Source organism: Monodon monoceros, unplaced genomic scaffold (assembly GCF_005190385.1).
Source record: "Monodon monoceros isolate NGI ecotype Baffin Bay Population unplaced genomic scaffold, NGI_Narwhal_1 Super_Scaffold_7, whole genome shotgun sequence".
Lineage (NCBI taxonomy): Eukaryota > Metazoa > Chordata > Mammalia > Artiodactyla > Monodontidae > Monodon > Monodon monoceros.
In genome coordinates this window covers 96009048-96024065 of record NW_021703784.1, presented here as the reverse complement: position 1 = coordinate 96024065, position 15018 = coordinate 96009048, and the positions used below count along the sequence as shown (strand labels likewise).

Genomic DNA, 15018 nt, shown 5'->3' with positions numbered 1-15018 from the left:
CAATAAGGCAAAATAAGGTCAAATCTGCTCTTTGCTTGAGCTGAGACATTCATCTCCTCCTGCCCTTGGACATTAGCACTCCTGGTTCTGAGACCTTCAGGCTCGTACTGAATTACACCACAGGTTTTCTTGGTTCTCAAGCTTGCAGTTGCCAAACCATGGGACTTCTTGGACCCCATAATCCATCACATCGATCAATTCCTATAAATCTCTTCAATATAGACATATATATATATAGCTATAGATATCCTATTGGTTTTGTTTCTCTGGAAGACTCTAATACACCCAGTATATTTTGCTTTTTTCCCCATCATGCAGAAACCTAAAAGTCAAATTCATTTTGTATCAAATCTACTCAGGTCAGGTGCCTGAAAGTAACTACTGCTTCTGTCTTATTCAGATGAATTCTTATATTTGATCCTGAAAGATTATCATCTTTACACTGTTTTGCATCTTGCCCTCATCCAAAAGAATATAAAGCACATCACTGAAATAATATTCAATAAATGAAATGGGGCTTCCCTGGTGGCGCAGTGGTTAAGAATCCGCCTGCCAATGCACGGAACGCGGGTTCGAGCCCCGGTCCGGGAAGTTCCCACATGTTGCGGAGCAACTAAGCCCGTGTGCCACAACTACTGAGCCTGTGCTCTAGAGCCCACGAGCCACAACTACTGAAGCCCGCGAGCCACAACTACTGAAGCCCGTGCGCCCAGAGCCCGTGCTCCGCAACAAGAGAAGCCACCGCAGTGAGAAGCCTGCGCACCGCAATGAAGAGCAGCCCCCGCTCAACGCAACTAGAGAAAGCCCGCAGGTAGCAACCAAGACCCAACACAGCCAAAAATAAATTAAAAAAAAAAAATGAAATGGTTTTCAAAACATGTAATTTGTGCTCTCTCTGTTAACTATTAAAACTGCAACAGCGGCAGGCACGTGACCCAGGCTGCACCAATCAGACGTGCTCCTGTGAGACAGCGGAAGGGAGTCGAGTGAACACTCGAGCCTGCAGGAGCGGCCCGGAAACATCCATATCAGAACCAGCACGAGCCAAGAGGGAGATGGGAAACTGCAAAGCCCGCTTCCACTGTCTGGCCAAGCAGTTTCACCACCTGTACCAGGAGAAGCTGGAAGTTTTCCATGCACTGGTGTAGGGGGCTGCTGGCTGGACAGTTCCCCAAGACAGCCTGGCACTGCTGGGAACCTGACTGCGGACTCTGTCTCCTCGGAAGATGGGAGAAGTTGGAGTTGCCTGGGCACTTTATTTTTTAAAAAATGCAACAGTGAAGATACTGGGTTGGGGTGGGGGAAGGTAGAGACTGGGGCTGTGGGCACCATTATGCAATCTCATTACTGGCCACTTAAGAAACACCATTACAGTAATTCTGTCCTTCCTCTACCTTATCCCAAGCTCAGCATTTTCCTCCTCCACATATTGTAGTTTCTAAAATCCACATTCGAAGGATGATCGTTAATGTCTTTAGGAATGCAACTATCTACATACAGGGAACTGAGTTATAACTGTCTTTTTAAGCCTTACTTCAGGTGAGCTGACATTGCCATGAGATCGTCCTAAATCAATTTTCAAAGCACCATTTGGTATAGCAGGAAGCTTGGTCTATATTTCAAATAAAAGAATGTAGATACAAAGAAGATAAGTACATGGGTCACATGAAGAATCAGCTGTGATTCTAGGGACTTTGTGGTGGAAACTGCCGGTTTTCTACCAAAATTTGTTTGTCCCTTTTTCCACAATAATCAAATTTTGGCAGGTATTTGTCTGCCTAGCTATGGACTCTTGTTGGGAGGCAGAGATATTGAATAATAACCTCCGAACTGAGAAGGAACTTTGAGACCAAAAAAGGAAGCAGGCAACTCCATAAAGTGCAATTATAAAATTTATTGTTGGTTACTTACATACAGTCAGGATCGGGTGGATGATGACCCAGAGGCATTCGCAGCTACAGTGCACATCACCAAAAGGGGGGAATTTAAAGCGGCCAAAGCTAAAACTAGAATCCGACTACTAGGGAGAAGCACGTCTGCACCACCAGGAACAGGAGTTTCCCCTACATTTCCATGGCCATTAACCATCTGTGTCAGCAAAAGGCATTCTTTTAGTTTTCATATCAGATGAAGGCAAGGGTAAATGTTAATAGGGAACTTAGCTGGCTTGGGTGCATTCCTTGTGAGTGGGCTAAAGCTCAGTCACACAGAAATGGGGGCGGGGTAGGACTGCAGGCCCAAGATGGAGCTGACAAAATGGAGTCAGTATGGTTCACACAATTCTTTTTACCCTCCTTGCAATTAGATGTGACCTGTGGCTAACTTCTCACCAGTAAAAGTGAGTAGAAATGATGATGGCTATATCTAGTGAAGAAACTTTAAAATACAGGCTGTGTCTTCTCCATGCTCTATGCTCACTCTTCTTGTCCACTGGGACCCTATGTTCATGATGGAAGTAATAAGAAGGCCCCAGATTGGGGGCTGGCAAATGGTCCCTGTCACAACGACTCACGTCTGTCACTGCAGCATAAAAGCAGCCATAGACAATATGTATGGTGTGATGGTGTTCTAGTAAAACTTGATTTACAGATACCAACATTTTTAATTTTATAGAATGTTTCTGTGCCATGAAATATTATTCTACGTTTGATTTGTTTTCAACTATTTAAAATTTGAAGACTATTCTTAGCTCACAGGTTGTTATAAATAAGTGCTGAGCTGGATTTGGCCCAGAGGCCTTAGTTTGCCAACATCCAGGCGGATGTTGACCCTAAAGATGCAAGGAAACAGAAACTGAGTTTACAGTTACAGAAACAGTGACAGTTTAGAAAATAAACTTATGGTTACCAGGGGTAAGGGAGGAGGGATAAATTGGAAGACTGGGATTGACATATACACACTACTATATATAAAATAGATAACAAATAGGACCTACTGCCTAGCACAGGGAACTCTACTCAATACTCTGTAATGGCCTATGTGGGAAAAGAATCTAAAAAAGAGTGGAGGACTTCCCTGGTGGCACAGTGATAAAGAATGTGCCTGCCACTGCAGGTGACATGGGTTTGAGCCCTGGTCCAGGAGGATCCCACATGCTGTGGAGCAATTAAGTCCATGTGCCACAACTACAGAAGCCCGTGCCTAGAGCCCATGCTCTGCAACAAGAGAAGCCACCGCAATGAGAAGCGCACGCAACACAACGAAGAGTAGCCCCCGCTCACCACAACTAGAGAAAGCCCGGGCACAGCAACAAAGACCCAAAGCAGCCAAAAATAAATAAATAAATAATAAAATTTTTAAATAAAAAATAGTGGATATATGTATATGTATAACAGATTCACTTTGATGTACACCTGAAAGTAACACAGCTTTGTAAATCAATTATACCCCAATAAAATTTTTTTTAAATAAAAATGAAAATAATTGGATAGCTAAAAAAGAAGGAAAAAAAGCGGAGAAGTGATGGCAAAGAGGAAGAGAAGCATGTGATGGTAACTGGAGACAGGGAGCTTCCAGAAAAAAAAAAGATGCAAGGAACCTGGATCCTTGAATGCCTGTTGAGCACATCCACCAACCTGGATCACTCACCTTGGACTCTTCAGGAAAGAGAAAGTATCCTTCATTCTTTAAGCTACATTATAGTTATAGCAGACTAGTGTTTTACTTGAACTAATACATAGTCCATAACTCCTGACTCCTAGGCCTCTGTTCCATTCCAGAGTCCTCACCACCCTCCTTCTAAAAAGCCAGGGCAAGGACACTGGCTCCCCACCTCCCCCTCACTGACCTTTCCAAGACCTGAAGGAAAAGGCTCTGCCCAGAGCTCCCTTCACCTCTTTGTTTCGAAGACTGTAGATGAGAGGGTTGAGCATTGGAGTGACGATGGAGTAGAAGACAGAAACCACCTTGTTGAAGTTGATAGAAGGGGCCACTTTGGTCCGGACATACATAAAGAAGAGAGTGCCATAGAAGAGGCTCACCACAGTCAGGTGGGCTGCACAGGTGGAGAAGGCCTTCCGGCGCTCGGCAGCCAAGCGGATATGCAGCAGCGTCCAGACAATGTTGCCATAGGACACAGCGATGACTGTGGAGGAGGTCAGGAGCACAGCCAGAGAGACCAGGAAGTCTGTGGTCTCCTTCAGGGTGACATCCGAGCAGGACAAGGCTAGCAGGGGTGAAGTATCACAGAAGAAGTGATCAATGACATTGGGGCCACAAAATGTCAGTCGGGACATGAGGTAGATGGGCAAAATGGGGGTGAGGAAGCCAACCAGCCAACAAGCAGCTGACAGACGGATGCAGCTGCCCCAGGACACCAAGGCCCCATATCAGAGAGGCATACAAATGGCCACATAGCAGTCATAGGCTATGGCGGCCAGTAAGAAACACTCTGTTGCCCCAAGGAAGGTAAAGATGAAGAGCTGGGACAGACATCCAGTATAGGAGATATTCTTGCCCCCATGTCCCCCAATAAAACCAGCCAGCATCTTGGGCACTGTGACTGAAGTGTACCAGATTTCAAGGCAGGACAAGTGTGTCAGGAAGACATACATCGGTCTACGTAGCTGGTGGTCCAAACCCACAACCAGGATGATGGCCAAATTCTCCACCAAGGTGAACAGGTACATAGTGAAGAAGAGAGTAAAGAAGAGGAGGCGCATTTCATGCACCTCGGCAAAGCCCACCATAACAAACTCTGTTATGTGGGTCCAGTTTTGGTCACATGGCTGCTACATGAGTAGTCTCAGCCTCACAGATAATGACAACTCAAGGAGAACCTATGAGATGCTGGACTGAAGTATCTTTCACTTCAGGAGAGGAAAATAAAGTCAAGACGCTATCCTTAACTCTCAAAAAAATGTATAGTCCATGAGGGGCACGAGAAAACAGACGATTTCAGTGCAAAATGAAAAGTGCTAGATAGAAATGACAGGATATTAATGGGAGGCAGTAGAGGGGAAGCTCAACCAGTCTTGAGGAATCAGGGAAATCTTCCTGGAGGAAGAGTTGTCTAAATTGGAACCTGAAAGATAAGTATAAGTTAGTGACATAAAAGATAGAGAAATAGAGAGCACATAACAAGTATAAAATCTCAGACATCAGAGAGAACATCATGTGTTTTGGAAACCTCAAGTACCATGAAAGTTAAGAGCTTGGCTTCCTGATCAAGCATTCCTGGCTCCACATACAAAAGAACCTAACTAACAGAGTTGTTGTGAAAATTTAAATTAGATAATCCCTCTAAAGTACTTATCATGATTGGGTTAATAAATACTAGGGAATAATACCCTCCAAGTCCATTCATGTTGTGGCAAATGGCAAATTTTCATTCTTTTTTATGGCTGAGGAGTATTCCGTTGTGTGTGTGTGTGTGTGTGTGTGTGTGTGTGTGTGTGTACATCTTCCTTATCATTCACCTGTTGATGGACGCTTAGGGTATTATGCTTAGTGAAATAAGTCAGACAGAGAAAGAAAAATGCTGTATGATATGACTTATATGTGGAATCTAAAAATAAAACAAATGAATGAATATAACAAAACAGAAACAGACTCACTGATATAGAGATCAAACTAGTGGTTACCAATGGGGAGAGAGAAGTAGGGAGGGACACCTTAGGGGTAGGGGATTAAGAGGTATAAACTACTACGTATAAAATAAATAAGCTACAAGGATATATTGTACAGCACAGGGAATATGGCCAAGATTTTATAATAACTATAAATGGAGTATAACCTTTATATTGTGAGTCACTATGTTGTCCACTCAAAACTTATATAATACTGGACATCAACTGCACCTCAATAAAAATGCATGCATGCATACACACATACATACATACTAGAGGACATTCTTAGATGTTGACTTCTCCTGGAATAGATCATAGAGGGGAAGTGACTTTCACTGAGCTTGAGGGACAGTCTAGGCCAACAACATGAAGAGCTAGTAACCAAGTTAATGAAGGTCAAAGCTGAGTGTCAGGGCTTCCCTGGTGGCGCAGTGGTTGGGAGTCCGCCTGCTGATGCAGGGGACACGGGTTCGTGCCCGGTCTGGGAAGATTCCACATGCCACGGAGCGGCTGGGCCCGTGAGCCATGGCCGCTGAGCCTGCACGTCCGGAGCCTGTGCTCCGCAACGGGAGAGGCCACAACAGTGAGAGGCCCGCGTACCGCAAAAAAAAAAAAAAAAAAAGCTGAGTGTCAGCCTGAGGGCAACAGAGAGCCTTGAAGAGTGCTCGGCAGGGGAGCAATGCTGAGAAGGGACAAGTACACTGTGCTGAAACACGTCTGGAGAGGAGGAGACAAGAGGCAGGAAGGCCAGGTTGGGAGAACAGCATGAGGTGTTGATAGCTGTGGTCATGAGGCCTGGAGAGTGATAAAGAGAGCTGTCAAGAGGACTTCCCTGGTGGTGCAGTGGATAAGACTCCACGCTCCCAGTGCAGGGGGCCCGGGTTCGATCCCTGGTCAGGGAACTAGATCCCACATGCATGCTGCAACTAAGAGTTCGCATGCCACAACTAAGGAGCCCACCTGCCACAACTAAGACCCAGTGCAAACAAATAAATAAATATTTTTTTAAAAAGAGAGAACGATAGCTGTCAAGAGATAAATTCCACAGGACCGAGTTCAAATCCAAAAGCCAATATCAACTTGAAATATGTGACCATGGGTAAACACTAAATAATTCCATCTTGTAAAACAGTTAATAAAAACGGGGTCCAAAAAGATGAACTCTTATCTAATTTTAAGAGTAAGTGAACACACCATTGTAAAGCAATTATACTCCAATAAAGGTGTTAAAAAAAAAAGAGAGTAAGTAAGAGAATATAATGTCCCCATTACTGTGGTCATTTTTAAATTCTTTGACACTCTTCCCATTAAAAAGTGGGGCCAATGGCCACTCCCCTTGAATCTGAGCTTTGTGGCTGCTTGACGACATAAGAAGACAGAAGAGGTGCTGTGCCAGTTTCCAGGCCTTAAGAAACTGATTCCTCTCCCTGCTTCTTGGAACCCAGCCACCATGGTTTGAGGAAGCCCAAGCAGCCTGCAGAAAGGCCCAGGTGGAGAGGAATTAAGGTCCCTGGTCCTCAGCCCTGGCCGATCTCCCACTGACAGCCAGCACCAACATGCCAGTCAGGTGAATGAGTCATCTGAAGAATCGACCCTCCAGCCCTGGTCAAGCTGACCCCGCTGACACCAGTCTTCCCTGCTGGGCCTTCCCCAAATTGCAGATTTGTGAACTAAATAACTGTCATTTCTGTAAGCCACTAAGCTTTGGAGTGGTTTGTTAAACAGCAGTAGATAGCTGAAACCTTTACATACTTGTTCTGTAACCCTGGACAAATTATTGACTGTCTCTGACCCTTTGGAGGAAAACAAATCGTGTTTTGCCTCTGGTCACACAAATGCCTGAACTGGAATTTGAATCCAGGTTTGCCAAGGTCTAAAACCCTTGCTCTTTCCCCTAAAAATAATTAAACAGGTTCCCTTGGGTGTCAACATTTCATGATTTGCTGGCAGTGAAAGCATGTAGAGATACAAAATCAGAAATAAACAAGGTCAGAGTCTTCAGATTCCTGCATGTATCTTCACCACACCTAAATCCAGGCTCCAACATCCCCATAGTGGGGGTCTATAAACACTGGTTTCCTGAACAAATAATTGCACTGCAGCCCCAGATGCTTCACGCTTCTGTTGGCTCCAGGAAATTTCAGAGCACAGTTCCTGCACATTTCTCCCCTTTGCAATTTGGCTTATCATGTAGCATCCTAGGAACAGTGCTCACCCTTTCCAGATACCCTTCCTCACTGCGCACAGATGCTGTAGAAGCCTGCCTTACAGGTTTCATGGTAAAGTTTTCTGAAATGTTCATTCTTTTTCATAGTCATTAAAAGCACAAGATTTAGAGTCAAACAGATCTGAAATCAAGCCCTGGCCCTGCAATTCACTAGCTTGGTTGCCTCATCCATTAATTGTTAGTATTATTGCTAAATCTTACCTGGCCTTCCAGCTGTGACTCAAGTTCGATAATCTCATCTTCAGTAGGAAGACTTTTCCTTCCCTTATTCCTCCAAACTTGTATGCAGGTCAGACCAAAATATGCACAGGGCACCCGCTCTGTGCCAGGCGCCATAGCAGATGTACCAGAGGAGCAACCTGGTAGAGAGCAGGTGCCCCCAGCATCAACCACGGGACCTGGCACAGAGCAGGTGCCCCCAGCATCTACCACAGGGCCTGGGACAGGTGTTACCTTATGATAGTTTCAGCTCTCTGATCCATAACTTAGAGATAGGATGCCAGAACCTGAGGGCGTTTGTATCAAATCCAGATGTTACCTCGAAAGAACGGCTCTTATTACTCAACTGCTGGACAAGGGGTAAAGAAGTAGGATATTCTGAACACACACACACCGCAAAGACCCACACCCCCCCCCCTCAGTGTGGAGTGCTGTTACGAGGCAACCGGGCCAGGGGCTCGTTCCCAGCCTCTTGCCTCCAGCCTGGGATGCATCTCACTTGTGGGCTGGGATTTTTAAGAAGCAGGTGAGCTTTCCCACTATCTTCAGGCTCTCTCCCTCTCTAGTCACAGACTAAATTCAGAATATTTGGAGGCTTCAGTGGACGGCAGAACCACACCATCAAAAGAGCCTGGATCCCTAAGGAAAACCAGTCATGCCTCCGAGATCAGGAGCCATCAAACCTCTTCTGTAAAGAGCCAGATAGTAAACGGGAGAGATGGGATTCAAACCCCAGGGCATCTGACCTAGATGTCTGTGCTTCCCACACACACACACTGTGCCACCTCCCTCTGTTATTTCATGTCACCAAATGGCAAACCTGCAACCCTGGCTGCCAGCCCTGCCTGTGAGGTTCATTTCTCTGCAGCTCAGGGCCCCGCTGGACTGGAGAAGTCCCCCCGGCGGGCTCTGGCGACCTGCAGGGGCACAGCGACACTCCCAGGCCTGTTAACCACATTGGCTTCCTCTCCGAGATTAAGAGAACATTATCAACCAAGTGTCAAGTAGGAAGGCCACGGTGGGGTTGTGGGGAGAGGATAGGGTCATATGGGACAATCACTGAATGAGGAGGGGAAGCCACCCAGGAACCTGGCCTAGTTTAGTGTCCTCAAAGGATGGTGTTCCCTTGGCTAAGATTTTCCCTAACAAATGTGGAAAACAGTTTGAGGCCCCTGCAGGGAAATTAAAATTGGGTTCCTGCAGCTATTTGCTGGTGCAGCTATGTGATAAGCCTGGTGGGAGAGGCTAGATTTCCCCCTGTTTCAGTTCTCTCTACCCAGCCTCTGGGAGACTTGTCCTCAAAGGTGAAAGGCATTGGAAAATGAACATGCTAAGACCCAGACAATGATTTCAGAACCCAACCACCAAACCAAGGTGAGCAGACAATGGTGGCACGGGACCACAAGGCAGGCAGAAGGGGCTACAGGAGGCGTAGGAGCTGAAGCCCGGGGTCCTGCTCTCTGCCTCCTCTCTGCTCTTACTTCCTGCATCGTGACAGCAATAGTTATCCCGACTTTCAGGCACACAGACAACCCCCCGAGTTCACAGCACCATCTCTAAAATCACAGGAGCTGAGCTTGACCCTGGCTCCATCAGGTACCAGCTGTATTTTAGGAACGGTTCTTAATCTTGCTGAGCCTCATTTTTTTCCATCTTCAAATGCAGGGCGTAGTATGTACATTTGCAGGGCTGGTCTAAAAATGGAAGGTCAAAGCTTTAAGTGACAATTCAGGGCCTTTGCTCTTATTGTTCCGTCTGCCTTTCTGGGTGACTTCCTCCTATACTTCCTTCAATTCTCCTTCACATAGAGACCCTTTCTGACCACCTCTCTGAAAATACAATTCCCGTCACTCTCTGACCCCCTTCTTGCCTTGATTTTTTGGTCACAGCTTCATTGTCATCTGTTAGACATTTATTTGTTTGTCTATAATATCATACACACGCACACACATGCACACGCACACACACACACACACACGTAAGCTCCTTGAAGATAGTGCCTTTGTCTGTTCATCACTGTGTTGCCAGTGCCAAAAAGAGTCACTGGATGAAGTCTGCATGCAATGAATATGTTGATATAATAAAAATAGTTGGATATATGCTCTGAGCATTATGCTGACCCAGAATGCTATTTTCTTTCCACATCCAGTTATCTCTTTGAAGGAAACGGGAAGGAAAGGAAGGCCACCAATACTTACAGAAGAGCCGTCCAATTTGGATGTTGAAGTCCAAGCAACCCTCCTGCCAATCAGCTCCAAGACCAAAGGTGCCCGCAAGAATGATGCCTGTGTGCCTGGAGCAGCCCACGCTCACTGGCCTTGGGTGAGAAACAAGTTGAATTGGTTTTTGCATATAATTCTTTTTCTTAGCTACTGAATTTAAATTTCCTGAAAAACTGTATTATATCAGCTCTTCTCAAACTCTGCTCCACCAAGCCCTAAGTTTCCCCAGTTGCCAGGTGGTTGCAGTGGGGGAGAGAGGCACCTAGCATGTGGGGCTCCCACAAACCCTGCTTCAACCACTAAGAAGTGGCAGAGTCCAGATGAGAATACAGCCCAGTCTGACCCCAGAGCCCACCATCTTTCCACCGTACCGCCTCCCCGGGGGTTGGCTTTCCTAAAACTAAACCTGATCAATTAACTGAGAGCTTCTCTCATTATTCCAGCAGCTTCAATACTCAGTACCATGACCTGTTCCTCAAAGCCACTCACAGATGGTCTCTTCATGAATGGAAAAATGGGAAGTGGAGGCATAGAAAAGAAATGGAAAGGGTCTCCAGTCATATGTGCAGCAGAGACCCCAGTCCCAAGGCAAGCCAGAGAGAGCCCACTGTAGCAGAAAAGATCCGAGGTGGATCAAACTATCTATCTGAGCTCCTAATCTCTAAATAGGAATAATGCCTGCTCTTCCTGTCTCCTGGATATTATGTGAATCAGTGAATAGTAGATAGGAAGGCTCTGAAAACTTTAAAGGTACACTCCAGGAAGACCTTCTTATTATCTTGCTTCCCTTACTGATGGTCTAGTGATTACTGCAGAATCTCAATAAAGAGAAAGCCTAGGGGATGGCAATCTCAGGGGGGCCCTGGGGATGGCCTTGAAGTTGCACTTGAATAACAAGAAAATTGATTTTGTTTATATTGTAGGTTTAAGTGTCTTGAGGGGGCAGACAGAGATGAAGGGGAACTAAAACCCCAAACGTCCCTTGACAGCCCTACTCTATGTGAACTTAAGCAAATCAGTTGAATTCTGTGTGCCTCAGTTTCCTCACTTGAGAAATGGATTGATATTTAAAACCACAATGACTTGGTAAGAGAGTTTTTGAAAGAAAAAAAATGAGATAACATATTGGGAAAACTGAAGAAAGGATTGGGTTATACGGAAGTCAGGGCTTCTGACTCTAGATTTTGTATCTCTTTGGTTGGTGATGCCTTCTCCATTCACCACCTTCCGCATGCTCTTAGGATGTGTGCTTGTTAGTTTCCAGCGTTGGTTTAAACCAGAAGCTAAATAACCCATAATCAGGTGCTCAGAAATCTCTAGAAGAGCCGCTCACCTGTCCCTGCTACTTCTCTGCTTTTTCTCTGGGTAGAACACAAAGGTCCCAAGCGCTCAGAACCTTGGGACTGGTGGCAAATGCAGGCTATTGGATCTCATTGTGTAACAGGGACCCCAAATTCAAGGATCACAGCTTCTCTGAACAAAAGGCAGAGGGCAGAGATCCACCATCAGCTGAGCTGGAAAGGAAAGAAACAGGGGTTGTCACTGGCCATAAAACGACTCATATCCCACGTAGGTACCTCTAACAACCTAGGGGTGACCCATGGGATCAGGTCTTCACGAAGGGCTGATGCACTCAGTCAACAAAGGAAAGAAGATAATAAATCATGGAAAACTCTGCCCCACGGGGTGTGCAAAAGCTACATGGGAATCCCAATTTGTAGACTAGCTGGACAAACACCGATGGAGGATGAGGGGCCAGCCAAGGAAGGTTCCATACCAGCTAGATTCTTTGTCAAAGTTTCTGGCTCTAACTACTCTGGAATAGGGTGAAATGAAAACTCGAGAGTTCCAGATTTACCAAGGCTGCAACAAGGTCTTCCTCTACTAGGGTGGGTCGGATATCCCCCACCCACCTACCTGCCCTTTATCCCCAGGTGGGGAAAAGCTACAATGATAACAATGGATATAACTGAGTAGCCCGTTTGGTTCAGGCTATGTGCAGTTCAGATGTGAAATACCCAACCTCTGTCCACAAAGAGTGAGACTTCCCTGGTGGTCCAGTGGTTAAGACTCCGTGCTCCCAAAGCAGGCCTGGGTTCGATCTCTGGTCAGGGAACTAGATCCTGCATGCCACAGCTAAGACCAGGCACAGCCAAATAAATAAATAAATATATATTTTTTTAAATCTGCAAGGAGTTCAGAGTCTCATAGAGGCTGTGACTAAGGGTCACTTTTATCCTGAATGTAACTATGCTCATTTGCCTTTCTTCCAAATAACTTCCTCCAAAAAAAAAAGAACTTCCTCCAGAGGATTGGATAATTATCTACGGCTGAGAAATCTTTTTCTGCATAAAGGAAATATGGCATCATTTCACTATAAAGCAAAAGGAACATCAGGGGTGGTGAGTATCCACTCTGTTGGATCATAGGAGGCAGCTGAACCAAAATTAACAGGGCGCTGGAGATGACTATTTCTTTAACATACACATGGGATCATTCCCCTTTATTTCACATGACTTGGGTCCAGCCTTAATGTTTCAGGTGCCAACTAAACAGTAAAGCTATCTTCCCAACTAATCAATAAAACTCCTTGATAACAGGGCCAAGTCCTATATTTTTACTGGATCTCACAAACCTAGCACAGTGTAGCTCAGTGTAAAACATCATAGACTTGGATTTGAATCCCACATAAGCCTCTGAATGGATGTGCTACATTGGGGAAGTCAATCTCTCTGAAACAGTTTCCTCATCTCTGAAGTTAGGAAAATAATGCTACCTGACAGGGATGTGGTTAGAGATGAATGAGGCAATAAAGTAAAAGGGTTCACTTATCTAACAGTGGACATGAGATGGTTACACATCAAACTTTGGGCTGCCAAAGGGAGGTGGTTTAACAGTATCATACCTGTATCTCTGCTCAATGGAAAAACCCCTTTTCAGCTCTGACCCAAGTTGACCCAATCTGACAGAGACTCCAAGAGTACAGAGCAAAACATCCTCTTCTGCACTGACATACAAGGCTGACCAAAAGAAGTTAGGAAGACCACCATGCCAGCAGCCGAGGGCATTCAGGAGGAAACAGCCTAGAGAACCAAGGAAACAGGCAAATGTCAAATTTTGCTCTCAAACCCAGGCCCCACCAGTTCCTGTCTTTCTCCTCCTCTCCTCTCACCTTTCAGAACGCTTTATTTCACTTATGCCGGTAATACTTTGACCTGACAATGTAAACCAACCCAGCCGTGCTGGTTTTCTTAAGTTCTATCACTCTATCTGTTGTCCCAGTTTTATACCACAAAAGTCCAAACTTGAGCAATTAAAGGCAGCATTCTCCTCTGTGAAGGTAATAAAAGAGGCTTTGAATTATCATATTCCTTTTCTTCTCCTCTTGCCTAAAGAATCAAATATCCCAGCTCAAAAACCAGGACACATAGAGGAGGGTCAGCAGAACCAAGTCTCTGACAAAGGAAGAGGAACCCAGTCTAGAGTAAAAAGCTGAGGGCCTTCGCCATTCCTCTAAGAAGAAATTTGAAATCACTACTTGTAGTCGTAATTGTTGTATATCATTATGATGAAGTATGTGGCATTGTATAAAGTTCTTATTTCACAATAGAGACTCAGTCTTCTCAAAATCATGTTTTTCATCTTTAACAACATCCAGAAGCAAAGTCTGGCCTGGTATTTTTCCAGGTATTCTTTTTAATGCATTTTTATCATGAAATAATTCAAATGTGTTCAAATGTACACTCAAGAAGGAACATAATACAATGATGACTTTATACCCGCTCCCCAGATTTATCAAATATTAACCTTTGGCAGTTGTTACAGACTGAATGTTTGTGTCTCTCCAAAATTCATGTTAAATCCTAATGCCCAATGTGATGGTACTAGAAGGTGGGATGTTTGGGAGGTGATTTGGTCAGGAGGATGGAGCCCTAATGAATGGGATTAGTGCCCTTATAAAAGGGGCTCCAGAGAGCTCTCTTGTCCTCTTTCTGCCATTTGAGGATACAAAAAAATTTGGCAGTCTGCAGCCTGTAAGATGTTCTTTACCAGAACCCAACTATGCTGTCTCCCTGATCTCAGACTTCCAGCCTCCAGAACTGTGAGAAATAAATTTCTGTTGTTTGTATGTCACCTAGTTGATAGTATTCTGTTATAGCAGCCTGAACTAAGACAGCAATATTAAATTAAGATCATTTTTTTAGTAAAAATACAATTGATAGATGATAGATAGATAGATAGATTTAAAAAGCAGATACAGGGACTTCCCTGGTGGTCCAGTGGTTAAGAATCCACCTGCCAATGCAGGGAACATGGGTTCGAGCCCTGGTCAGGGAAGATCCCACATGCCGTGGAGTAGCTAAGCCCATGCGCCACAACTACTGAGCCTGCGCTCTAGAGCCCATGAGCCACAACTAGTGAGCCCATGTGCTCCAACTACTGAAGCCTGCGCACCTAGAACCCATGCTCCGCAACAAGAGAAGCCACTGCAATGAGAAGTCGGCGCACCACAACAAAGAGTAGTCCCCACTCACCACAACTACAGAAAGCCCATGCTCAGCAACAAAAACCCAATGCAGCCAAAATCAATCAATCAATCAATAAGAATCCACCTTCAAATGCAGGGGGTGAGGGTTCAAACCCTGGTCAGGGAACTAATATCCCACATGCAGTGGGGCAACTAAGCCCACACGCCGCAACTACTGAGACCTCACGCCTCAACTAGAGAGCCCGTGTGCCACAACTACAGAGCCCAAACACTCTGGACCCTGCGGGCCACAAC

General features: G+C 45.2%; 1 protein-coding gene across 1 annotated transcript; it reads right to left on the bottom strand.

The window, feature by feature from the left end:
- Positions 1-3779: 3779 nt before the first annotated feature.
- Positions 3780-8130, bottom strand: LOC114887610 (olfactory receptor 6Q1). The gene is given in 2 exon segments (XM_029209397.1): positions 3780-4730; positions 7996-8130. Coding segments are annotated over 2 exon segments (1086 nt in total).
- Between the last annotated feature and the right edge of the window lie 6888 nt (positions 8131-15018).